The sequence below is a fragment of the Ricinus communis genome, chromosome 3 (assembly GCF_019578655.1).
Source record: "Ricinus communis isolate WT05 ecotype wild-type chromosome 3, ASM1957865v1, whole genome shotgun sequence".
NCBI lineage: Eukaryota > Viridiplantae > Streptophyta > Magnoliopsida > Malpighiales > Euphorbiaceae > Ricinus > Ricinus communis.
Genome location: NC_063258.1, coordinates 6,222,402 through 6,249,751, shown reverse-complemented (window position 1 = coordinate 6,249,751; position 27,350 = coordinate 6,222,402). Strand labels below are relative to the sequence as shown.

General features: G+C 30.9%; 2 protein-coding genes across 5 annotated transcripts; both read left to right on the top strand.

Moving 5' to 3' along the window:
- Window positions 1-356: 356 nt before the first annotated feature.
- On the top strand, window positions 357-3,374 carry LOC8260086 (cell division cycle-associated 7-like protein). Its single transcript, XM_015725616.3, has 8 exons — window positions 357-989; window positions 1,075-1,327; window positions 1,550-1,745; window positions 2,143-2,213; window positions 2,296-2,373; window positions 2,528-2,615; window positions 2,757-2,812; window positions 2,984-3,374. Exons 1-8 carry the CDS (start codon window positions 924-926, stop codon window positions 3,061-3,063), a joined length of 888 nt encoding a protein of 295 aa, XP_015581102.1. The 5' UTR covers window positions 357-923; the 3' UTR covers window positions 3,064-3,374.
- A 4,457-nt stretch (window positions 3,375-7,831) lies between these two features.
- On the top strand, window positions 7,832-26,477 carry LOC8260098 (chaperone protein DnaJ). 4 transcript variants are annotated; one of them, XM_048371907.1, is made up of 13 exons: window positions 8,030-8,168; window positions 9,031-9,120; window positions 9,745-9,968; window positions 10,254-10,477; window positions 10,568-10,660; window positions 11,361-11,482; window positions 14,246-14,441; window positions 16,312-16,487; window positions 17,679-17,808; window positions 20,644-20,804; window positions 22,885-22,967; window positions 24,252-24,345; window positions 25,813-26,477. In XM_048371907.1, exons 4-13 carry the CDS (start codon window positions 10,454-10,456, stop codon window positions 26,015-26,017), a joined length of 1,284 nt encoding a protein of 427 aa, XP_048227864.1. In that variant the 5' UTR covers window positions 8,030-8,168; window positions 9,031-9,120; window positions 9,745-9,968; window positions 10,254-10,453; the 3' UTR covers window positions 26,018-26,477. The 4 variants fall into 4 exon arrangements, with proteins under 4 accessions (XP_015581106.2, XP_048227864.1, XP_015581107.2 ...); XM_015725620.3 differs by lacking the exons at window positions 9,031-9,120; window positions 10,254-10,477 and having other exon boundaries at window positions 7,832-8,168; window positions 9,900-9,968; XM_015725621.3 differs by lacking the exon at window positions 9,031-9,120 and having other exon boundaries at window positions 8,032-8,168; window positions 9,745-10,477.
- Window positions 26,478-27,350: the final 873 nt, after the last annotated feature.

The window sequence follows — 27,350 nt, the reverse complement described above, 5'->3', positions numbered from 1 at the left end:
TTTAATAAGATTTAAAGATCTAACAAAGCTAATTAATCACATTAATTCTAAAATTAATTGAGTTCATCAAGATTCATCATCAAGAAAAAAAAAATTTCTATCAAACAATTCAAGATAATCAATATTCACATGGCAATCATCAAGAAACAAGAAAATTATGCAAAAAACATGATCAAGACTTAAATCAAATTTCAAGATTGCTTCAAGAACTCATTTTATGCATGATCTAGATATGATGTTTTTCCTTAAAAGGCTTGCCATTAGACCAAGAACACAAGCATATGCCGAATTCCACAAGCAACTCATACTATGCACATACCTCATGAAATCAATACTTTATTTGTATGTTGTGTGCATATATGGTTTTCATGAAGATCAAACTTTAAATTTCTAGAAATCAAATGTTCATTATTCATCTTCTAAATCATATTTATTTTTGTCCAAAATTGAATTAAATCAAAATTTATACACACACGTACATGCCAAGTCTTAAAATATGTAGTATATGCATAGTTATGCTTTGATCATCAAGAATTTAATTCTATATTATTTTGAATATGTTTTACAAGATAAGGAAGAGGTCTCTAACCCTAGAAGAAAAGGTGCAAATTGGGGAAGATGGATTCTTTCATAGGCACCCTTTCATTAATTGGATGAGTGAGCAACTTGCTCACTCATTTCTCTTTCTTCAGCAAAAAATAAAAAAGTTAGAAGAGGGATTTTTAGGTGATTAGGCTTATTTATATGTATCCCAATTAAATTTGAAAGTGGAGCGTTAGAAGCTGAAACAAACGCCAGAAAAAACCCAAACATTTCAAAATTCAAACTCACTAGAAACGTGAAACTTAAAAACCGAAGATACCCATTTCTTTTTTGTCTTTCAATCTTTTTTTTGATAGCTTGAAGCACTCAGAATCAATTCAATGGGAAGGCTTAAAAACAGAACTGACTATGAAAATCTCAGAAATGCTCGCATCTTAGAGAACCAGGTTCCTTCCTCTTCCTCTTTCTCTTCCTCATTCTGTTTTATTTTGGTTTCTGTGATTATTTAACAGAAAAGTGAACTTTTTACAGGCTCGCTTGGCGGCTTTAGGACTTCAAAAAACCATTTTTGAACTTCGATCGCTGACTTCATCTGCGAAATCAGTAGAGAAGGGAAAGATCCAGAAGAAAAATTGTGTGAAACGAATTTATGAGACCTCAAATTTGCGTCGCTCTAATCGATTGAAGCATTTTGCTGCTGACTCTATGACAATAAAGGCTGTTCCTTATCGTCGCTCTGATCGTCTAAGAGGAAAATATAGCGAACCCACTTCGCTAAACAAAGGTATTTGCCTTTTCCTATGTTTATGTGGAAAATGGGGTCTTGGTATATTCTTTTGTGATTCTTTAATAACTGTAATGTAGAGTAGAATTCTGCTGCTATCAGTAATTGGTATCCGTAGTTTCTTTGGAGGGTGTTAACAGTATATAAAATCTCCTTTCATTGACCTAAAAAAATGGGTTTGGGCCATAGCTGATACTTGTTTGTCTGTGCCACTGTTACTAGTGAAAGGAAGCTACGGTGATAACAGTAAAGAAGAGAATTTGGAGGAAGAGATGAGGCCTGCAAATGCTCCATTGCTAAAGGTAAAGGGTTTGAAGGTTCCTCCTCTTTCACCCGAGGCTTCAGCTAGGCGCTGTGATACCAAGGGCAGGGGCTCCATCTACGACCCAGTTCTTGGAATTTGCTGCCATTTTTGCAGGTTTTTTTTATTATTAAACTTAAATCCACAAGAAATAAAAGATTTAGGAACATAGCTATGCAGCAATGACTTGTTTTTGGTAATTGATATTTGCTTACAGTTAGTATCATGTGAGCATATCATTTTTTCAATCTGATATAGAATTGCTGGTTGTAAGATCTGTCTTCAATGATTGGATTGCAGAATATGAAAAATATGATGATGCCCATGTCTGTGTATGACGAGAAAATTGAGGTTTTTTTAGAGAGAGATTATTCAGAAAAGAGCCTTTCTATTTTACCTTAATTTGTGAGTTTAATATGTTTAACTTAGGCATGGAGAGGTTACAATTTGAAAAGTTAATTTCTTGGCCACTCATAGGTAACTTATACTGCAAATCTATTGCAAAAAAATGCAGGCAAAAGAAATTATGTGGCGAAGAAGATTGCAAACGGTGTAGTAGTCTTGATCCAGATCAACCGTGCATGGGTTAGGATCAATTGAAATCACCATTCTAAATATGGGTTATCACTGCGTGTTCTAATGGTTTGCCTTCCTCTTTTTTAACCAGGAAAAACAGACTGTTCAGTATGTCATTCTACAAATGGCGTTTTCTGTCGCGCTTGCCTAAAAGTTAGATATGGAGAAGGTAAGTGTCCAACACACCCTTGCTGCCTTATGGCTCTTGGCAGCTAGAATGCCACTGATGAACTCCCCACTTACAGTAATAAGTGCCATTTTGAGATCAATAACTCTTTTACATTGTGGATATTAAACCTTTGATGATGACGATTTCTTGTTAGAAATGGAGGAGGTAAGAGAGAACAAGGAATGGATGTGCCCTCATTGCATAGAAGAAAAAGGAATAAACCCCTTTTGGATATGTAACAGGTACTAAAACTCATCCTCATCTTCTTTCTTTTACTTCTGATTTCAGCTGCATTTGCTGATATATGGCATACTAATCCTAGCTTGGGTTGCAGAATCACTTAGTAATCTTCTTATTCATCCCTTGTTTTGTTTCCTGTCCAGTTCAATCTGCTTAAAGAAGCGAAAGATGGCTCCAACAGGGCTTGCTATATACAGAGGTTTGTTTTCATGCTCTATCATCACAGTTACAGGGCCTGTCATAACAAGGCAGGCACCAAATGTCTGCTATTTGAAAATGATAGCCATCATCATTTGTACCCTTGTTTTTGCAGCATTTATAGTATTAAGAATGTTGTACTGACTTGTTTCACTGGGATTTTACATTGAAGCTCTAGACATGGGATACAAATCAGTGGCACATCTTCTAATGGATGAGCTGAAACGAAGAAACAAAGTAAGATCACTATGAGGATATCTTCCAAGATCAAGATATGACTAACATCACTGAAACTAAAGTAGCTAATGGTGGAAATATTTTGTTGCTTATATGTGAAGTAGCAAGGGTTTGTACTTCAATTCCATCTTTACAATTTTAGACTCCTTTTGACAGAGAAGAAAATCCTTCTTGGTGTGCTCCAAACTACTTGGAGAGTGCCAGCCTCTTGTCCTGTACAAATAGTGTTTCTTCTGAATTAATGATTGTGTTCCTGTTCTTTTTTGCTTAAGATTAGTGATTGTTTCAAGTCTAACGCTTAATATTAGAGTAAGATCAGTTTTTAATGATTTGATTTTACAGTACTAAATTGTTATTGAGTACTAGTTTTTTTTGCTCACATGCGTGTTGCACGTGGATTGACTATTTCATTCATTATCACTCAGAAAATAAATAAAATATATAATTTTAAATTTCAAATCATAAATATCTCTAATATTAACATAATAAAAAAATATTATTATAATAAATTCATCTGCCAATGAATCTATTTATAACTTATAAATTTATACATATTATTTTTATACTAACAATAAAAAAATTTTACTATATTATTAAAGAAAAATTAAGATTTAGATATATTATGAAAAATTAAATTGTAATTTAAGAAAAATAAATTGTACATTAATGATTTTATTTTATTTTAATAAGATAAAATATAACAAATATCTCTAGTATGAGTTATTATTATTTTTTTACTTTAAAAAATTTCAAATTGATATAAAATGGATTAACACGCTTATAATTCGAATTCAAATAACTCTAATTTTGATTTATCCAATTATATATTTAATTACATTATATAATGCATGTGAATATTAATAATTTTAAAATACTAAAACTAAAATAAATCAATAAAATAATAATTTTTAAATCATTATTTTATCTGAACTTTACTTTTGTTAACCAATTAATATTGACTAATTTAAGAGAAAGAAATCTAAACAATCAATTGTAATCTCCTCTAATATAGTATTATCTTTTGGTTCTCATTTAAGGCAAAAGTTTGTTAGAAAATTTTGTAAGTCAAATTTAACAAGCTATAGAGTAAATAAATATTATTAATGCCACGTTTGGTTGAAATCTATTAAGGGATTTCTTTTATTTGAGAAAAATTATATCAGAAAGAAAGTAAAATAAAAATAATAAAGTTAAAAAAGATTTTTTAGTAAAATGCATTGACAAATTAATATGGATTTCATTTACAAATTCTATCTATTTTGATAGAATTTAGTTTAACTATAACTAATTCCATATAAATTTGAATATATAGAATTTTAAATTAACTTTTACTTTATTCAAAACATATAAATTTTAGATTCGTAAATGAATTTCATAAATTTTATGAATTTCAATAAAACATAATGTTTAATGCAACGATTGTAAAAGAAATGAAATCTCCTCCCGCATAGTAAAATTTTATTATTTTTGGACAATCTTGTATTGTCCTATTCTTATACAAATTTTATCTCTATATTTTACTATTATTTATTTTATTTTTTATTACAAATTTTATCTCTATATTTTACTATTATTTATTTTATTTTTTATTAAAATTTATTAAATTAATAAAAGACTAATTAACCACTCTTAACAATACTAATCATAAGATCTTTTCAATAAATCTGTTTGATTATATTAAAAGATTTTGTGGAATTTCAAAGAAACATAAAGAACACTAATTGAAAGATAAGATTATACAAACACATCTACATGCTTACATATAAAATTCAACTAATTACGCTCTTGTAAGTGATGAAATCAAATAACGCGTTGAACAATGAATTTGTAGTACCTTCTAATTTAATGAGAGTGGTAGCAATGCAATTAGAATAATCTTTTTTCCTAAACTATATATATATAATTCGATGTAATTATTAATCAATTAGAATTATATATTTTAATTTCTATATATGTTGAAGAAAATTTTTAAATTTAGGATTTTGAATACCAATATATTGGATGATTCACACTTTAAAATTTGTTAAATTAAGTTTAGGATAAATGTGTTGAAATCTTGAATATTCTTTATTAAATATTGTGACAAGTTAATAAGCATAAGTTTAAAATAAATATGTTTTATCTTATAATTTTAAATATTTTTTACTATATATTTTGACCAGTTAATAAGCATAATTATATTGACCAAGCATTGGCGTTAATTAATAAAAATAAAATAAAATATTAGAGGTACGTAAATGAAATTACTTGATAAATTTTCCAATAAATTAATAATAAGTACATTATTATTAGTCTATAAATTAGTATATTAATTCTTTTTAAGTCAATCTAAAAATTCATGTAGAATTTTATTGTGTTTGTTACAATAATTTTTTTTATTCATTGGAGAACTAACAAGTTATAGAATGGGAATAATCATTCTCTTTCATTGGCCATAAAAATGAAAACTCATCTAGTATAGAGGAGAGGACTTGACTCAAGATCTCTCGCTTCCAAAAGCGAACACTCTTATCATTTGAGCTAGGCTTCGAATATAGTAAGAGGAGGTCTTTGTAGGCTATAGTTGCATTATCATCATTGTTAAAATTAAGCTCTTTTATCTTGTATTAATTTTGTGCTCAGAATTCTGAACCCTACCTAAATATCTGGAACTCGGTAGGCAAGTTTCTATTCTTTAGATAAAAAGCACAATTTCATTTACAACTTATTCATATATTGCTCGATTATGTAGAATTTTATTTTCATATTTTTATATAAAATATATTTTTATGCTACTAATTTAAATTAATATAATATTAAAATATAATTACTATTTTTATTTGCTTTGCATGATGCGTAAAATCTAATCTCTTAGTTTTGTAGAAATTTAGATTGAATTGATCGCTTTTGCCAAATTGATGGATGAAATCGGCCAAAAATTTAAAATTCAAGTTAATTGGCTATTGATTTCGAGTTGAGGGGCAAATTGATCTTTAAATTAGTGTCAACCAATTCATGCTTGCCATGTTTTCCCTTGTTCAAGACATTCTGACTACATGAATTTGTTACTCTACAAGGTTGGATATCATTTACTAGCGTATTGACGAGACATTATCACAGTTAGGCATCTATTTCAGTAATATTAAAAAAAAAGGTTAAATACTATTTATTTTTTAAAATTTAGTTTAATATATGACTTAGTCTCTGTATTTTTTTATTACATTAAAATTTTCTGCATTTTTAATAAAAATAACTATTATTTCATTCTGTGTTAGTTTAAGGACTAAACTGGTAATTTAAGATTATAACTCGACACTTAAACTTATTAATATTATTTAATTTAATTTAATCTTTTATATAGTTTAACTATAATAATAATAATAAAATAATATTATTATTTAAATAGAAATGTTTATTTTATATTAATAACTAAAATTAAATTATATAGTAATTTAATAATATGATTTCAAATATAAATAGCTTTAAAATATTTAAATTTATTTTAATTAAATAGTATTAAAAAACTTAGAGGAAGAAGGAGAATATTAAATTTATTTAGACACTAAAACTAATTTATGCTAAAAATAGAATTTTACTCTAATTTGATAATTAAATTAATTTCGAATGAGTTTGATATTTGAAAATAAATCTAAAAATTAAATTATAATATTAAATTGCTAGTTTAATCCTTAAATTAACACAAAAAATATTTTAATATAATAAAAGAATATAAAGACCAACTCATATATTAGATTAAACTATCAATGATAAATAATATTTAACTCTATAAAAAATAATATCAATTACAGTACCCATTTTCATTTTGAAGTAAATTTGGTGTGTTGAAGGTAAAGTTATTGAGTAAATTATTATAGAACTACCAATTCCTCCATATTTATTTGCATTATGGGATCGCAGATTATGATTTATTTTAAGAATATTGGTAATAGTTTATTCTTTCCTATTGTAAATGATATCGCCATGACCATTATTATTATTTTAATTATAAAATTAAATTAATAAGTATAATTTAATAAGTTTTTAATATTTGATATTAATTTATAATATTTTAAAAAATAATAGTAAATTAATCATTTTAAAATATTTTTTAATTTTTTAAAATTTTAAAATTTTATTAGTACAATAATATAAAAATTATTTTACAATTTTTTATTAATTAATTTTTAATATTATATAAATAATATCCTCAATATAATTGATATTAATATTTTTAAAATTATAAATTTATTATATAATTAAAAACCAACTTATTATTGAATATAATTCTAAAACTATAACTTAAGATATTATCTTTTAAAATTATAATTATTGTCCAATTAAAAAGTTAATATATTAATTAATATAACATTAAAATATAATTAATATACTTTTTCTAAATTGAATCAGTATAATTATCTGATTAAAAAATTATTTATTAGTTAATATAATATTAAATATAATTAATATTTTATTTCTTAGGAGTATTTAATTAGAAATATAATTTATTAATCAATAAATTAATAGAAAAAATTATTAAATTATACATAAACTTAAGTTTCAGGTGTCAAAAACAGTACATAATATAAAAATTATATATGTCATTAAATATATATATAAAAAAATTAAATTTTAAAAATTAATATATATGTTAATTGTTTTTCAGTTAAGAAGATTAAAATTTAGTATTTTTCACATAAATCTAATAGAACTAGATTAAATTGCTAGAAAGTTAAAAGCTGAGGATCTTTATGTAATTTTACATTAGAAGCATAATCAAACCAAAAAAACCCCAAAACCCCATGGATATAGTAATACTAATGGTAATGCCGCTTAAAAATCCCCAATTTGGCAATTTCTCTTGCTGTATCATTGCTACAATGCCTGCAATTCAAATCCCATGCTATGCTAACCTGAAATCCACATTCAAACCCTCCTCAATTCCAAAATCTTCGATTTCATTTTGTCATGGTAAAGTGTCCTTGCAGTTTAGTTCAAGTTTCTTTCGTAAAAATGGAAAAGATCGTCGCTGCTGCAATTGCGTCATCAGAGCGGCTGCAACTGATCATTATTCCACTTTGAATGTTGATAGAAACGCCACTTTGCAAGAGATCAAAAGCTCTTACAGGAAGCTTGCCCGCAAGGTTGGTTTCATTTTATTAATAATTTTTTTGTTGCTTGTTTGAATTGTTTGGTTTAGTGTTAACTGTTGTTTTTCTAAATTACTACACGAATGCAGCTCAGTTATCAATGGAAAATGTAATTATGAAAAGCAAAAAATATTGAAGAGTGCATTTAGTAGAGGGAAAATGTGGTAATTACAGTGACAAGAACATAGTTTATGGCTTTTGGTGATACGGGAGTTGGTATTATTTGAAGCAAAAGAGTATTAGAACCCCCAAAAAAGAGCAAGTAGGCCCAAACACAATTGACATACCCTACTTTAAGGTCACTAAGCTAAATCTGCGAAATAGATTACGACTATTCTATGGAAAGTACTACTAGTATTAGAAATTCATGGCAAGGATGGGTATTTTACAGGAATAAAGAAGGCAATCAAATTGGCACCTGACTAATTTTTTGGACTTCTTCTTTTTTTTTTTTATAGTTTTTATTCCATAGCCTTTTCAAATTAGTTTCAAAAATTTGCTTAAACTCGAAATGTACATGGCATGTCATAGGATTGTCTTGCAAGTCTATTTTGAACAAAATAAGTTCTAGAAATGTACAAGAATGTTGCTATCGCTACTCTTTCCTTATTTTCTCAATTTCGTATGGAATACTCCCTTGATATGACAACACATCCATTTCTCAAAATAACATTTAGTCTCATCATGTAATCAATCTGCATTTTCTTTTTAGAATGAGATTTTATCGTAGGCTAAATCTTATTTTGAATGTATCGATATTCCTTCTAAGAGCTATCTTAAATTTATATGCATTCTCACCTTGAGAATGTTTCCCACTTTAATTCTTTAATTTTCTCTGTTTGGGATCCTTAAACAGCATCATACCTGCCATTCATTTTCGTACTAAGGAGTAAACACACTCTTTGCTGCTAGACCTTCACTTGGCAGCACATTGAATTCCATCAAGGTCACTCACTTTTCCTCCCACAATTCTCACTAAGTTATTCTCTCAATAGGTATCACATTCACAAGTTATTGCTCATACTCTGTCCCTTGGTCTGAAGAGCTACTTCAATATTGGAATATAACGTCATGCAACTTTAGTTTTTCTTTTCATTATCGTGCAAGAAACTCTGGAGTTCCTATATTCTATATTGATTTCTTAAACGTATTGAAATCCTGTTATATAAATGCAATTTTGGCCATACTTGAAATGGCATTATTGCCTTGCCTACCTGTAATAGTCTAAGGTCTGCACATTGCATGAAAGCTCTTTTCCCTGAGCTGAAGTTATGAAAGAACCTGGAGTTGCTGAAAATGCTAAAATTATAATTTGATCTTAGTTTTACATTTCAAACATTATTTGTTATAAAAAAAAAAATTCAAAGGAAAAGTTGCATTAATCTCTGAATAAAATGGATTTACTTGTCCAACAGCCACCAAAATAAGTAGTTCTATCTAGAATTCTGAGATTAATCTGCTAATATCATTGTCAGAAATAAATCTCATAACATGAAAGAAATATATATTGTTATTTTGTTAGGCAGCTAATTATTTATTAGCCAAACTGAAATTTGATCCTTTTCTAAAGGTGCATCTGATGTGAATCGTTTTACAAGACTGAACTTCATGATGAATGGTTGCATATAAGGCAATCATCCAGATGTGAACAGCTTTCGTCAAGTACCTGCAATAAAATAGATTTCTAGATGTGTTGATTCTAGATATCTCCCTGTTTTGGAACAGTACCATCCAGATTTAAACAAGGGCCCTGGGGCAGAAGAGAAGTTTAAAGAGATAAGTGCAGCGTATGAAGTAACTACTCTTTGCTTAAAACACTGCTTTAACTGTTATCATTTGTATCGGATTTTCTTTTTACATTCAATCATAGTGAAACTATACCATTTAGCTGCAGGGTTGAGTCTATTTCATTTTATTAGCATATGATGCTTTTGTTTCCCTATTCATTCTTTTGTTTCCTTAAAGGAAAAAGAAATAAAGTTAATTGTTAATTTTCGTTCATGCATCATATTCTGTGAACTTGTGCCATACAGCCATAGCTATTCACTCTGTCTGATTAGTGTCTTAATAATGAACTAGGGGAATGCCTAATCAAATTACATCAGAAACAAATGATCGTATTGCATCTGCTCATGATTCTGAGACCTGCTACACCTGCACTTTTTTCTTATGTGAGGCTACCAGGTGGCACATTGTTATAGGCCCGTGTAAGCAATATGACCTATTACTGCTCATAAGCTCGTCGGGGAGTACTGTATGATGCATAGAGCCATGCCATCATGCCATGTCAATGCCATACAAGAGTTAGCATATTAGTATTGACTATTGATTTAGGATTATAATGTTCTGTCCCTTTTCTTTCTCTTCCATGTGTTAACAAAGCAATTATATAGGTCCTATCGGATGACGAGAAAAGATCTTTATATGATCGTTTTGGTGAGGCTGGTTTACAGGGAGAATATGATGGGTCAAGTGGTTCACAGGGGGTACGATCAATATCAACTTAATGCCCTTTTCTGCCTTTCAGAACTTCATCTATTTTGTTTATTATGCTAACTTAATTTGTAAATGTATTCTCTCTGGAATTTGGTGCTGTTTAGGGGTGTAAATGATCAAGTCACTCGTTAGCTTCTTGGACTCAATTCACAATTTATTTCAATTCAGATTAATCAAAATTTAATCGAGCTAAAACTTGTATAGTTTGATAGTTACTTGACCTGAGTTCAGGTTTTACAACTCTCAACCTCTAGTGTTTCACGGAGTTAATTGAGTATTTAAATTTTTATATTGTATTTGTTTTAGTTTTAAAATTGTATATGCATTCATAGAATAATATATGGTGTACTGTTTTACTGTAACTTTCAATAAAATCCAAGCATGATCTTGAGCTCGTCTGGATATATGCAAGCTTTAGTAGCGAATGAGTTTATAAAAATGTTTAAAGGTTATCAATTTCAGTTGGGTCAAGCTTGAGAATAATATAAACTTAGATTGAGTTTCAAGCCTGGAGTTTTTCAATCGAGTTCAGGAAAATAGTATTTGTATGGACTTGATTTGACTCAATTACATCCCCGGTATTTTATTGAAGGCTTGCAAATCAGGGGCCAATGCTTTTGCCGTTAATTTAATTGCTATACGTGACTTATGCTACTTGCTTATTAGCTGGCCAATGTTATCATTTTTCAGATGGATCCTTTTGATATATATAATGCATTCTTTGGCGATTCAGATGGGTTCTTTGGAGGAATGGGTGAAGCAGGTGGCATAAAATTCAATATGAGAAATACGGGAAAGGATCTTGACATACGGTAATGACACTGTAATATTAATCATTTATTATGAATGCATCAATTTAGTGTGTCTTTTGCCTTGAACTGTTATAAGCTCACATAAACAAAAAGGAAGTCAATTTTGTTCTGCACTTCACTAAATCTTTTATTTGCAATTCACCATCTAATGAACATGGTATTCTCAACAAAATTTGTACAATGATCCATGGCAAGACTCACCCTGTTGGTTGGAAGCATTTAGTGAAGCTGTTCTTTAATTCATTGAGCTTGAAGATATGAGCTTGTTATTGAATGTCAGCTTGTTTATACAGTTCTTGTTGTTACAGAATTTTTATATTGTATCTCAGACACTTACAAATTCCTTATTATTGTTTACTTCAACAATGGTAGCAAATCAAAAAGTTTTCTGCTATCTTCCAAACATGGGGGTATATAAACATAAATCAAAGAAAGCAAGTGTTATTGGATAAAAGCTTCAGGATCGTTTAATGAATATTAAATTGACATAGAACAAGTTTCAGTAATCTGCCTATAGTTGCATCTCTTGAGGTAAAGAGCTTGGACCATGTAGGAACCTAGTATTCAAAATTTAGAAAAAGGGGTTAGGTTTATTAAAAATATAATTTTTGAATAATGATTAAAGATACTGAAAAATTAAAGGTACTAGGAAAAGAATAATGGAGGTGTTAGCACTGAACCTCTCTAACCTATAATAAATCTCTATTTGGAGGGTTCAGAAATGTTTGTAGCAGTTTATAATAGAGAGTGGCCATTTTCTTTTCATTGCTCTGTAAAAGATTATTTTCCTGAAATTTAATGTGACAACAATTGAGAGGGATTCCCTGGTAACTTCTTGCCTGCAGTCCTATGTGGGTAGTTTGAGTGGAATGGGCCTTTAATGATGAATGCCCACTAGTGGAAATTAGAAAATCTTTTAGTTTCTTGAGCTTTTGATTAGATGGCAGTAAAGATGAAAATGGAAGGTGAGGTTGGATGGAAGGATTCTAGAAAGTTGAAAGCTTATTATATGAACAAGTTATAGAGTCTAGAAGAAGAAGAAGGTAAGAATAATTCTCTAGGAAGACAATGTCAAATTTAAACACACCTTCCAATATTTTGTTGTTTGTTCGTGAGGTTATAGGGGAAAAGATTTTGATCATTTTGTATAAAGGAGTGAAGATTTTCATCTACAGGTGCTATATTTTGAATGCCTCGAATCACAAAACTTCTGACAGTATGGATTCGAGTGAAGGTGAGAAACATGTGGCCATATAATCTCACTGCAATGAGTCAGTTTATATGGTGTTAACTGGTGATCTCCAGGTTGATGCAACCTGTTTGTTACACCGATACTTATTCTCAAGTGCTGTCTTTTTTAATTTAATTTTGAAATAGAAAATCACCTAATGTTGCTTACATTTGAGGGTGGCTGGTTTGACTAGACACATTTAACCTATCTGACTTCATCAGTTACTGTATAATTCTAACCAGAAACAATCAATGACTTTGATAAATCATGCGAACTGAGTCATTCTTATTCTGGTCATTTAGGGTGAGCAAAACCGAACCTAAACTGAAAAACCAACGAAACCAACTAGTTCGGTTTGGTTATTTTTAAATTTCGGTTCAGTTCAGTTTAATAAGGGACAAACCAAATAATATTTCTGTATGGATCGGTTTTTGTTGAAAAGATTTCGGTCATAATGGAATGGACTGAAATGTCTATAGACATCTAAAATATATTTGTTTATTTATTTATATAAAGAAAAAACAATTTATTTAACTCCAAAAATATATCAAATATTTCAATGTTATTTATTATTGTTGATTTTGAACAAAGATCTTTTTTATATATATTTATTTATGTGTAAATATTTATAGTTTAAATATTAAAAAGTATATAAAAATTTCAAAAAGTCTAAACTGATCGACCGAACCAGACCGAACTAAATATTTTTGGTTCAATTAACAAAATCAAAAAAATTCGTTTATTCTGTTTTTGGTCAAAATCGAACCGAACTAAACCGAACCGACCATTGCACACCCTTGGTCATTTAATCAAATTTAAAAAAGACAACAAGTGAAATTAATAAAGAGCATGCAAGCCATAGAATTGTGAGGAAAACTCTTATTATTATGAAATAAATAGTAAAACCTTGTGGAATAAGTATTTCTCCAATGTTTATGTTCATATATTATCGTGTTAGATCTGTTATTATATACTGTGCTATGTGGGTTATGAAATTGACTAGGACCCAAAATGATCATTTAACGAGAGGGTTTATAATCGCATATCTATGTCAGTTATAAAGAACAATTATTTAACTACCTTAACTTCCTTTTGATTAATATTTCCTGCAGAACCTTAATACTTGTAAGTGCTTTTGCTTAGTTCTAAAGCATTGCTTTCTACTATTATTGTTGTTGCTGCTGCTATTGTTTGCTCTCTTAAATCTTCTCTAGTTGCCTCATGTATTTATGTGGCGCCTTGTGCATTGTATATTTGTCATTGCTCATATGGAGTAATGGAAGAAATTCAGCCTAAGTCTATATAGTTCATGCCTTGGCAGCAAAGGATCTGAGATTTGCTCTGACCAGTTGAAGATAATTTTTTGAAGAGAGAATATGCACTTTATGGGCATGAATCTTGTGTAAATTGTCCACCATTTTATTAATTTACTTGTAATTTGATGTAGTTCTTTTGAATATAATTTTATTTTCGGTTTGGAGATGTGCTTTTCTCCATAGAAACAGGAGCTAATGCAATTCATTGTTTTGTAGATATAACCTCAATGTGAGCTTTGAAGAATCAATTTTTGGGGGACAGCAGGAAATTGAATTTTCTTGTTTTGAGACATGTGATAAATGTGGTGGAACAGGTGCTAAATCTAGTAGTAGCATAAAATCTTGTGCTGATTGTGGAGGTCGAGGAGGCGTGATGAAAACTCAAAGAACGCCGTTTGGAATGATGTCACAGGTACCTTGACTTGTTGCTAGATGCTTGACGATTGCATTATATTTGATTCTGATTTTGTTATTCTCTGATGTATATATTTGTGAGTTTGTACCAGAAATTTTGATGGTTGACGATATCTAAATACAGACAAGTAATCGATCTCTCTTTGTACATTGGTAGAAGTTTTTTTTGGTTGATGCTCTAACTTGAGTTGGCCTTTACCCTGAATCCCGATTAAATTTACATTTTATCCCATACCATTAAGAATTTGCTTCATGAGCCTAATAAGGATCAGATCAAGTTATGTTTTCCCAGCAACATTATGCACTTTTCTTGGTCTAGAATGATATTATACATATATCATTCTATTTAGCAGCTTGTAAAACAAGAAATTTTATTACATGTTACTGTTAGAAATGGAAGGCATTCCTGGTGCTGATATTGTAAAGAAATGATTGTCGAACCAAATATTTTTTCACTGTTCATTGATTTCATAATTAGAAAAAAAAATTTTGGTATTCAAGTGATGGCTTCAAAAATTAAAAACTTAAAGCAAAACGATAACAGCTGGAGTACAAATTTTCTTAATTATATTTTTCATTGAGTTTGATTTTTTCTTTCCTACGTTTTCTCAAGTCTTAAGTTGTCAGTTCTAATTTAGCCATCATTTCACCCAGTGCCATCATCTTCTAGTCCCTAAGACACCTCAGTTTACAAGGAAATTTGAGAAAGAAACATCACTGTGGAACAGTCACCACTAATATAAATACCAGTAGAGTTAAACATAAGGGTGAGCTTTGGCACAGCTACATGGCTGGATCATAGGTACACATGGCCAAAATAACATTGTTGTGAGTACAAGAGGACCGATGAATACATCTAACCCTAAGCAAAACCTGCAATGGGGAGGTTCTTGTACTAGAGCACCCCTCTGCAATAAGTTATAAGAAACAGATCTATCTCAAAGAAAGACACAATTTTGGTCAATGAGGAAAAGAAAGAAAAGCTTTATGCTATTAATCTTCAAAGAACTATTCAAACAAAATCCATATGCTATATATAACTTGATATTCATTTTTTATTCCTTTAGAATCTGTCTTGAAAAGAAAATTTATTTATCTGGGTTATTAGATACCAATTCGTTCAACTTCTAAATTATGTTGGCCTCTAAAATTAAGATATATATACATGTATTTATCATTAAATGTTGGAGATTAATGTGAAGTTTTTTCTCTATTTTAGTTTACTTCATTGATAAAGGTAAGAAAAAGTTATTAAATTAAGCCTTATTTAAATAATTTTAGGGTATGTTTAAGATACTAAGTGGTGCCATCGGTTTAAAACCGACCTGACAAAATTTAGTCGAACCAGTTAATACAGTTTCAAAATATGTTTGGTTGGTCTTGGAATCTCAATTCTGCAAACCAGAATGCTCACTTGGTTTAGCATAATATAATCCTTTACCAACCCAATGAGATCCATGTATACCCCTACCTTTTCTTAATCTTGGAATAATATCACTTAAGCGATGCAAGTCTTGCCTTAGGAGTTTGAGAAAAAAGTAAAATCAAAGGATTGAATTACTGATTTGTTAATCTTAAAATCATATCACTCAAGAGATGCACATCTTTTTTGATAAGAAAGGAGATGCGCATCTTGTCTAGGGGTTTCAGAAAAAATAAAGGGTTGAATTATGAGTATTTATTCATTTTCATAATCCTTAAATTGATACAAAATTAGTAAAAATCTCGCCCCACCTGTCAGATCAAAGTAAAAGAGTAAACTGAACTGGGATGTTCTAATTGCAGCATTATGATGAAGTCTAATTAGGCATGGCATTCTGATGAATTATTTTTAACGTGTGCTCTGTGGATTTATATATTGTCTGCAGGTATCTACTTGCTCAAAATGCAATGGAGATGGAAAATTAATTACCGATCACTGTCAAAAGTGTGGGGGCAATGGTAATGTAAGTACAAAGCGAAGTATAAAAATAGTAATTCCACCTGGCATCAGTGATGGAGCTTTGATGCGAATTCAAGGAGAGGGTAATTTCGACAAGAAAAGGTGTGTGACATGGTAATTGAATGAAGATTTTATATCCTCGAACATGTTTTACTAATATAATCTTTTCTCATGTTCATATCTTAAGCTTGGAAGCATATCTCTTGGTTTAGATATATTTCTTTCTACTTGGGCTTGGTGTTGCTAGCTTTAAAGATTAGTGATTAATCCCTAGGAACCTACACTATTGGTTTTAATTATAATAAGTTTGTTGCTGGGCTGTTATTGTTTATGTAGTTCGTTTATTGCAAAGCATGCCAGTTTGCAAACATGATGTATCAGTCCAAAATAAGGCACTTCATGTCTATGTTGAAGAGGATTATTGTCCTATAGGATTGAAGCATCTGCGCAAAAAGCCCTTGGCTTTTTCTTAAATAGAAAATGACAACCCAAACAAAAAGATATGGTGAACTGAAACACTGATTAAATTTCAGTTTTTATATTTTATACTTTTAATGGTTGGTTCTACCATGTCTAAAAAGCTTACTGTTTAATCAGCTGAAATTGAAAATAAGGAAACACTTGAACTGGATCAGCAATTACTAGTTGCTGGCAACTACCATAAAATTTTATCTTCTTATTTGTAGTTTTTATCCTAAATATGAAGTATTTTTTGGTTCCAAAAATCCTTATATGCTCTTTGATGAATTGAGATAATTTTTCAGTGCACTCCAGATATCGGAAAATAATCAGTTGACTTCTAGTGAGACATGTCTGACGTTTTTATTGGTTCCAAAAATCCTTATACGCTCTTTGATGAATTGAGATAATTTTCCAGTGCACTCCAGATATCGGATAATAATCAGTTGACTTCTAGTGAGACATGTTTGACGTTTTTATTTCTATTTTCTTGTTGGGCATGGTTTGATGTGCCAACCACGAGTGTGGAAATGTGTCAGGCATGTGTACATAAGTGTTGGTCTCTGCATTCCCATCCTAAGGGGTGTTTAGGTCCTAGTATGTTGATAAGAAAACTGAAAAGGCAAACGCAATTTCCATGGAGAATCAAATCTACAACATTCATTAATTCCAATTAATCAAAAAAGAATTTCCTTTCTATTCTAATTCACTTCTGAAAAGTAAAAGACTTGTAGAATTGATGTTGTGTTTGCACATTACTGAACAGCGAGCGAAACCTGAATCTTATGTATAGGACTTGGACAACTGGTTTAATCTCTTCTCTCCTTTCGACAGGGGTATTGCTGGTGATCTATATATTACTCTGCATATCAATGAGAAGCATGGAATTTGGAGGGATGGCCTCAATCTTTACTCAAAGATCAGTGTTGATTATACTCAGGCAATTCTGGGGACTGTAATCAAGGTAAGTTACATTTCCTGGTGTGATATAAGACATGGATCAAATTCTTGAATCTCTTACACCGGATATAATAGATTTCCTGCTTCTTAATGCTTTCAAGTACCGACCTTGTTATGCTTTGCAACTATGACCATAAAGAGCATTTTATCTTTTTGATATGGTATGATAATTTCTTATCTATCTAGGAATCTCTCCAGTATAAAGCATCAGAAAATACTTTTCTGTTTGCTAGATATTCAACAGAACATTGATAAAATTAGTATTCCTTCTTTACAGGTATTTCAGCCTTAATGATAATTAGTAGAGCCAGCTCCTCTTGACTTTGGATCTTTTAATTCCTCTTGGAAATATATGCTCCAAGGCCCTAATGCTATGGAGAAATGCTTGACTGAAATAATTACCTAGCAAGTTCTAGTTGTATTATGTTCTTGAAAAGACATTAGAAGATGAACTTCTTAATGGGACTGCATTAGATGAACAGGGATTAGAGATATCAGCAGTAGAAAGATTACAAAACCAAAATATTGTGCAATCATATACTCATGCAAGGAGTACAATGGGTATGGGATTTTGTCCCACCCGTTTCAGTTGATTAGGATATGATAAGATGATTAATAATCCAATCTCATCCTCTCTGGATTAGGATTCATCTTGTGGGATGTTGTGGAAAATAATACGTGGCCTTTGAGGGGGCTAGGTGAAAACTTTTATCTCATGGAAGCTTTCTCCACAAGGCCATAGGCAACAAGTTAGAGTTAGCTTCTTTTAATTCAGATTGTACCATAGAAATTATTAAAATCTCTTCCCTATTGGTTCACTCTTCACCTCGTCTATCGTTTTCAAGTATTAGAATGCCTGACCTGTGACCATTCTGGGGTTGACCATATATAACCTCTGGCACTATCTCAATATTGGATAACTGTGGAAGAGGCTGGCATTTTAACATCAGTTTCTTTGCTGTGCTTATCTTTTTAGATATTTCTTAGACCCAAAGTGATGCCTATTCAAAGTCCTAAAGGGAAAATTGTACCATTGCTCACTGAATTTTGTTTGAGGGTGTGAACCAACTGAGCTGCGATGAGTTCTTAGCTGTTTAGCTTGGCCAATTTAATTACCTCTTAGACAAGCTCGAACTCATCTGTTTGGCCTTTTTAAGCTTGTCTCTGCTGGAGTTACCTCTCAGCTCAGTTAAGTTTCTTGACCAAGCCAAGCTGCTCAAAGATAAATAGTATTAAGTTTTCACTAATTAATAGTGACCTTTCATACTAAAGGAAAGGCCCTTGGCCAAAGAGGGAACATAATACCAATTGTGGGGCTGCTATTTAGTAAGAAGGATCTAGTTCTGAGTGCCTCTTTTTGGTGATGAGATTGCTAGTAGACAGAAATTCTCTCTCGCAATATCTCTTCCTTCATCTCTTAATTTTTTTTTGTTCTAACTTTTATTGAAATCAATATGATATTTAATGCAAATTTCTTTTATTATCAACACATATTTAGGATGTATGATTATTGTCTTTAAGATCCCATATGATATTATAGATTCAGGCCAGAAATGGAGCTAATTAATTACTAAAATGTCAAATTTAGAGAGGTTGCTTAAAGCTGCTTCAAGGAGAGTGAACAGAGCAATATTGTTAGGCAAGACTGTTATATAATTCTTTGATAATCAATTCCATCTACTAATAGTAACAAATATGTTCAATAGTTGAACAAACATAAACAACTACTAGAGAAGACTAGCCGCAACTGTAGTCATCAAGCCAAGCTTGCCTATGTTCATGTTTAGAATTTTTTTCTGAAGCCTAGAATTTGGTTTGTACTCATTAACTTACCTTAAATATGAGCCTAAACACGCACCGTTTTTGGCTCAGGCCAGACTTGCTCATTTACAACCCTAACTTGGTTTAATTCCCATGTGGTAATTAAAGATCATTGTCCTAATTCATTGTTGAACTCTCATGTTGTCTGTATCTTAGTCATTTATCATACTGGAAATCCATGAAAACCTACAAGAATTTGTTCCTAACACTCGACTCAAGATCCAAGGCAACTAAATGTGACTGTTAAAAAAACCTAAGTGATATAAATTTGGGTTCAAGTAGAACTTGTGAGACAATTCACCTAAATATTTGTCAATTGGGAGATAATGACAAAGATGAAATGGAAGTTCGGCATATGAAATAGGATCAAATTGCTGTTTTTGCCTTTGATGAATGATGGTGTAGTTTACCAGCCTTAGAGTCGCCGGTCTTTCTGACTTGTGGTCTTCTGAATTTATCAGATCTACAATTGGTTGTTCAGTTTTGTTTCTCTATCCACGTTGTTCTCACAAGAAATGAAGTCAAACTGTCAAAACAAACTATTAGTGATGTCAATTTATTGTTAAATGCATTGCACCTATGTGATGCGGTTGAATTTTAGGAAATATAGAGGTCTCTTCAAGATGTTGCTCATTCTACTAGTAGCAGTAAACTCACAGACAACCTAATTTCTCCACAGAACTGATTTGCTTGCCAATTGTGTGCCAAAGAATACTATTTGGAGAAATCAAATGATCTGATATGGCATGGTGGATGTAACCAAATAAAAAATTGAAGTTGATGTTTTCACTATGCTAAATTTTCAGTTTCTTTGTGGATTTCTTTTCTATTTCTCATGAATTTTCCTTCAGCTGGTTATTGGTTACATTAACCTTTTTTTTTTCACATGTTTTGCGTTCTTTCATTTTTCTGTGGGATGGAGTTAATACATGCGAGTTTGGTGTAGATAAAACTGGACAATGGTAATGCCATTTGAATGTTTGGAAGTTGTTTAAGATAACATTTTAAATACCCTCAGGTAGAGACTGTTGATGGTTTGAAAGATCTTCAAATTCCTTCTGGTATTCAAAATGGAGAAACAGTTAAATTGTCATGGATGGGGGTTCCAGACGTCAATAAGCCTTTTGTTCGAGGGGATCATCATTTCATTGTCAATGTTCTAATCCCAAAAGATATAAGGTCTGGATCTTCTAGTTACCTTTTCTTCTCTTTTAATTTGTTGCATAGGGTAATGACACGCTTCATTAAATGACTTCAGTTTGGTTTACTTTTTTTTTTTTTCTCATTACACAATAAAGTTTTTTAGTCGTTTTACAATTGTAGCTTTGTACAATGGATTAACGCGTTCAAGATGTGGGTTGTACCCAATCGAGCTTGAGAATTTCATGTCAAGGCCTGAGCCTGGCTCAAATGTACATGCGTATTATTTTGAGCAAACCGGGATTGAATAGAAAAATATGATATTTCTTCTTTTATTTCATAGTTCAGGTGGGCTGGGTGTCGAGTTAAATGCATTGCATTCCCAAGCCTGCTAAAACTTCATGTAGGCTTTCTTGGGTTTGGGCTGAGTCTTATAGGGAAAACTTGATATACCAGGCCCCTCGGACAGGTCTAGATGGATAGAAAACGTTTATGAAAATTCTCTCATTTACTTCTAAAATTCTTTCTCTTCTTAAGGTGGTATCAGAAGAGACAAGAAAGATATGATAAATCTAGGCCTAATATTTTCTCATATATATGATAAATTTAGGCCTAATATTCTCTCATACTTTGGATTATCTTAAAGTGTATCTAATTTCCGTAGTTTTGGTTTCCCATTTTAAATTGATGGTTGTTATATACCCATGCTGTGACAATAAAGGATTCTCAACTAGCTGGAGAGTAATGAATTCCTAATGGGAGTAGGATGATAAAAAACAAGGAATTAAAAGAAATCTGGATTAGAGCTAATATCTGTATCTAAAAGTTGTTCAAACATGAAAGGTGGCTATAGTATATGCTAATATACTCTGCGCAAATGAACTTTTTAGGTTATTCTATGATGCAAATAAAATTTACAACTTCTATGTTTCTGGACCACCTAGTGCATTCTTTGTTGTCTCAAAGTCTAAAACACTCATTTATCCAGTTATGCTTCATTTATTTACATATGGATAAAAATGTTGGGCTAGTGCTTCAAAAAGGAAAAGTTGGATTTGGGTGGGTAGAGTATGACTCTTATGTTCCATTATAATACCTTTTCTTAAAATCCGCTGACTCTTACTTTAGACTATCGTGGTGACATACTGGAGTTCTTACTATCTGAATTAATGAAATTCCTTATCAATAAACAAATGCTATCGTTATCAACAACGATATTATTATTAGTGTAGTCTGGATGAGTTGTTGTAGATTATTTAACAAGGTAGCCCAATACGGTCTCTTATTATGATCACTATATCATTATTGTTATAATTATTAAGATTCAACGTCTTGACATATGATGTGCTTATTGCGTTACATGCTAGGAAAGAACTTTGATGCTTTTGTTGTCTTTGATGTTGCCAATGGATTTCTTAGTTTTGAGCTTTAAACTAGATTGTGCACCCAATGAAAAGTATCTAGGCTTTTCTGAGTCGAGCAGAATAGGGCAGTAGTTCATTTATGGAAGTTATCTTCAATTTAAGTTGTGTTCAGTTTCATGGAGTTTATTTAGGGCATTTAGTTTCTTTGTGATGCTAGTTAGTTATCAAGTACTACGGTATGATCTATAAGTGTAAAAAAATCTCCATTGGCCCTTTGTGATATAGGTAGAGTATGGGAAAAGTGTAGACAGGCTACAATATTTGTGGGTAACATGGGCTTGGGCTTAACCATTTACATGACTTAAATCAAGTTAATGGGTTCCCCCTTTTTTATTTATTTATCTGATGTCAAACAACCACATCTTCCAAGAATAAGGAATATATATGCTAATTTCTTACAGCAGGGATTAAAGTATTTCTAAGGACAAGCCTGAGGGTTCTTATTGTAGTTAATCCTAGTTTTAATGCTTGCTGCTAGAAGCTCTCCATAGCTTAGATTAAGAATCAAGATGAACTGGAAGCGGTGGAAGAAATTTTGAACCTATTGGAGAAACTTTGTTCATATTGTGTTTCAACATATCTCACCTACTTGAAAATATATTTTAAAAAAATTCACTGTTTATTGGTTGTTTAATAGTTATGATATTTTTTTATCCATGTCATGAAATTATTCATTTAATATGCAATTGTGGCAGTGACAAGGAACGAGCACTTGTTGAGGAATTGGCTTCACTTGCTTCTTACAGAAAACACCATGAAGCTCCTATCAACAGCTCTGGTATTGTTGCATTTTAAGAAATAATTTGTAGATGCACTTTGAAGTATTGTATTTCATTTTCTTTATATCTTTATTCTGTTATATCTATTAAATATACTTGTTCTTACCTTGCATTTGGTGCACCTAGTGAATTTTTGATTTGATGCTTTATCATATCATTACCATTATCATTTATAGATATAATTTAGGTTGCAAGTTAAACACATGGGAAAGTCGAATAACTTTGTTGATGATTATTTAGAACAGTTACAATTTAAGCCTAAACAATTTGAAGATTTAGGTTAAAGGACCTTCTTATCTAATTTCTCTCAACCTGTTGTTTTATCATGAGCAATAGATTGTAATTTAGTTGGTTTGACTGAAACGGTATAGTTCTGTTTAAGATATTTATTAGTTGAGCTTTATGTTTTTTTCTAAGATTACATTGTTTTAACTGTAATTTGTGCATCAGTTGTCATTTGCACTTGCACAAATTGAAACTTGTACTTGACAAGGATTTTCTTTCTACACCTTCATAACAAGATTTTATGGTGAATTCACAAAGAACCTAAAGAAAAATATGCTGCTAGAGTTGGGAATAAAATTCTTAAATTGTTTCGGGTTTTGAATCATAATCTTTTAAACAAATAATAGGGCTCACATTGTACTCCACCCTGTACTTTTTTTTTCTTTAACCCCATCCTGTAATTTTCTTTTTCTGTTTTTTCCTTTCCACAGAGCAGTGCAGTGTGTCAATTATTTGAAGTCTTATCGTTTTGGTCAAAAAACATAACCAAATAATAAGTCTGTCTAAAGCAGATATGAAAAGTCCCAAATTAAATTTTTAAACGTTAAGTGTATGCATTACGAGCTTGCATGAATCTGTGCAGTATGTCTATTGATGCTTGTGTTCCTGTCCATGAATCATAAATCAAGTGATTTTCTTTTTCTCTTAATTTGTGATTTATTATTTTTTAGCTTTTTCTTCTTTCTAGCTTCATTTGCACCTACAAGACCTGCATCCTTTTCCTTTTTTCTTTCCCATTTTGGTAGACTGATTTTTAACTCATCATGGCATGCTTAAATTCATGCTCGCTGTGTTTTGAATATTTAGCCAGTGTTCAAGAGCAAATCAAATATTACTTGTATGAGAATATTTTCATTTATATGGCCTATATATGCCATGTTGTATCATTGGATATATCCTGTATTTATGTCCATGCTTCTTAGTGGGTCATACTGTTGGAGGTTCTGTAGGTTCCATATTGTGTGATTTTTTACATGTATATCACTGCACCATTTCAGGGACATCTGAAAGCAAAATTGAAGAAAGTAGGACCAAAGATGCAAGGATCAAATCTGTTGCATCTCTTTGGAGCTCGATTAGAGACTTCTTGGGGTACATTTCACAAACTTCTGTCATTTCCCATGTTCTAATTGTTTGATTTGTGATGCATCCATGAGCCACTGCAATCAGAAAATTAAGATGACTTTTAATTGTTGTGTTTTCTGATGTTCCTTGGTTTGATCTGAAGTTATGTTTATTAATTCAATCTCTTTCTCTTCATATTAAACTTGTGCACGATATTGCCTATCAAATAGCATAGGGAACTTTTAGGAAAGGAGAGGGAGGGGAAGCAATGTGCCTCAATTAAGATGTTTAACATGCTTGGATGTGCATTCTAGAATTGGTTCACCATGTTATGCAAAACCCTTTTGATAAATGGGCTTGGGTAGAACTCATTTGCAAAAGCTAGCTCAAAGGAAGAGAGTGCCTAATCCACATATATACACCATAACAGCCCAGTAACTAAGTAACTAAGTAACTAAGTAACTAAGCAATGTGAGATAAATACAACTTCTAACACTCTCCCTCACGCTTAGCGTGACATGCAAATGGGCCAGGTCCAAAAGGTGGCTCTGATACCATGATAAATGGGTTTGGGTAGAACTCATTCCCAAAAAATAGCTCAAAGGAAAAGGGTGCCCAATCCACATATATATACCATAACAGCCGTGGGATAAATACAACTTCTAACACCTTTGAATGATCGCCCCCCTAGACCTTGGAGCTTCTTCTATTGGGCCACCCCCAATAAAAACTCTATTTCTGTTGCTCCCTGAACTATCTAACTCAGTTCTATCGAACCCTTTAGCTCCAGTTTAATGATGGGTACGAAAAAAAATAATCAACTGATTAACAGTGCACCATTTCAGCAATTAGAATCAAAAAATTATTGAAAAGGTAGGATTATGAAATTTAGACAAATGTGAAACGAAATGAAAAGACGAGATTGAGAAATGAATATGAAACTGGAAGTGTTAAATTATTTTAACATCATTACTTGCCACTTCTAAGCTTGTAAATGCTACAGAATTTAATGGGAAATCAAACAGGAGCAACAAGAGGAGGAAACCTTTTGAATCAAAAGAACAAGAAAAAGCACTAGATTTCAGGGCCAATTACTGGGTTTGCCTTTTGATTTTGATCATGTGATCTATATGCAGCAACGATGCAAGCCAGATGTGCAATGGTTTGGACACAATCTACGGAGAAAATATTAAAATGCTTAATGAGCTCTGATGAGCTGACACATCATTTTGTCTTTTGCTTTTCAAAACGAATGGTTTGAAGTCCTGATACTGGGATGCAAATTTCTCATTCCATGGTTTAGTTCTGCATATTAACCTCTTTTCACGAGTAGTGTGGGTATAATAACTCATGGTGCTAATTTACTTAACACTGATCTTTAAAATGTTAGCAATTATTCTTTATTGAAGCAATCAAATCAAATCTGCAGGAAACAACTGTTCCAATTCTGTTCACTTAATGCATGACTTTGTTTACTTATTTCTTGATTTGCAGGCGAAGGCAATCTCGAGAAAGGTTCACTTCCATTACTATGGACACGTCCGGATTGCTGTGGAAGTGTAGGAAGCCAGATTTCTCCATCACTTGTTCACTAATAGCAGTTTTTATGGTAACCTATATTTTGACAATCATGCGGAAGATTGACGGGTGCACATTATCACAACGAAGAAACTCTCACCCGAAAAACCTGCGGGGTTAGCCTTAGAAGAATAGTTAGCATAGGTTATTGCTTAGAGCAATCTGTCTAGGTGTATACTTATCTCGCACCCCAAGTGAAAGTAATCGGTTTCAGCAAGTCGCTGCCACATTTAGTAACATGCTTATCTAGTTCGAGGAAGACGAGAAGAATCAACGGGGAGAGAGAGAGAGGGAAGGTCATCCTCATGTAGTTTTTTTGACTGGTTCTATGCATAAAATAGCATTGGTAGTCTTGTGGACAGTAATTTGAGTAGACTTGTTTCTTCCTTCAAATTTAGACCTGGTCAGGCATGTTTCTTTCTTTTGGGTTTGTTGTATTATTTTTCTCAAGGACCATAGTTACCTGGAATGCAGTATGTTGTGAGTACGGTTTCATTTGCTTTGTTCTTTTAGAATGTGGTTGGTCGTCAAAATTATATATATTTTTGGATCTCTTAATAAATATTAATGATTATTTTTTATTTAGATTTTATAAAAATTATATTCTTGGATAGCTTAACAAAGAGTCATTATTTTATTTATTTATTTATTTATTTAGACTCTGGTCTATTGATATTATTTAAAACTTTTATTTTGTTATAATAGTAATGAACACATAAATTTATATATCAATAAAATAAAATTGAAAGTATTATATTTTGTATGACTGTCTTTAATTTTTATAAAAATTTATATTGGACTATTTTAATTCTATCATAAGTAGGTATATATAGTGTGATATATAGTAATTCATTGATTTCTTATATAATTAAGAGTGTATATTAAATTATTGTAAAATTATGACTGAATTAAATTAATCATTAATTTATTCTATTAGAAGCATAATAAAATTATTACTTATTAATTAATTCAAAAAATATCTTAGTCCGTTTAGATTTTCTCTTTTTGTGTTTTTATATATATTATATTATATATTATATATATGTTAAATTTGTTTTATTTTGATAATGTATTTATTTATTTTTATATATAAAATTTAAATTTATTTGTAATTTTATAATTATTTTACTAATTTATTAATTAATAAATTAAGTTTATAATTAAACAATAACTTTAATTTAATAAAAAGTATATTAATTTATATTATTAGTATTATTAATTAATAAATTAATTTTTTAATTAGAAGATGATTATGATTCGAGAGAATAATATTTTAAATTATATTTTTAATGTTATACTATCCAAAAGTTAGTTTTCTAATTATAAAATAATCTTTTATCCTAAAAAAAGTAATATTAATTTATATAATAGACAAATATTCTTAAAATAATTTTTACATAGTTGCACTAATAAAATCTTAAGACACAAAAATTAAAAAAGACATTTAAAAATAT

Coding starts and splice junctions, on each gene's coding strand:
- LOC8260086 (XM_015725616.3), top strand. CDS start 924: ATGGGAAGGCTTAAAAACAGAACTGACTATGAAAATCTCAGAAATGCT. Junction 2,616..2,756: donor CCCTTTTGGATATGTAACAG/GTACTAAAACTC, acceptor TTTCCTGTCCAG/TTCAATCTGCTTAAAGAAGC. Junction 2,813..2,983: donor AGGGCTTGCTATATACAGAG/GTTTGTTTTCAT, acceptor TTTACATTGAAG/CTCTAGACATGGGATACAAA.
- LOC8260098 (XM_015725620.3), top strand. CDS start 7,845: ATGGTAATGCCGCTTAAAAATCCCCAATTTGGCAATTTCTCTTGCTGT. Junction 14,442..16,311: donor CGTTTGGAATGATGTCACAG/GTACCTTGACTT, acceptor TATTGTCTGCAG/GTATCTACTTGCTCAAAATG. Junction 24,346..25,812: donor TCGATTAGAGACTTCTTGGG/GTACATTTCACA, acceptor CTTGATTTGCAG/GCGAAGGCAATCTCGAGAAA.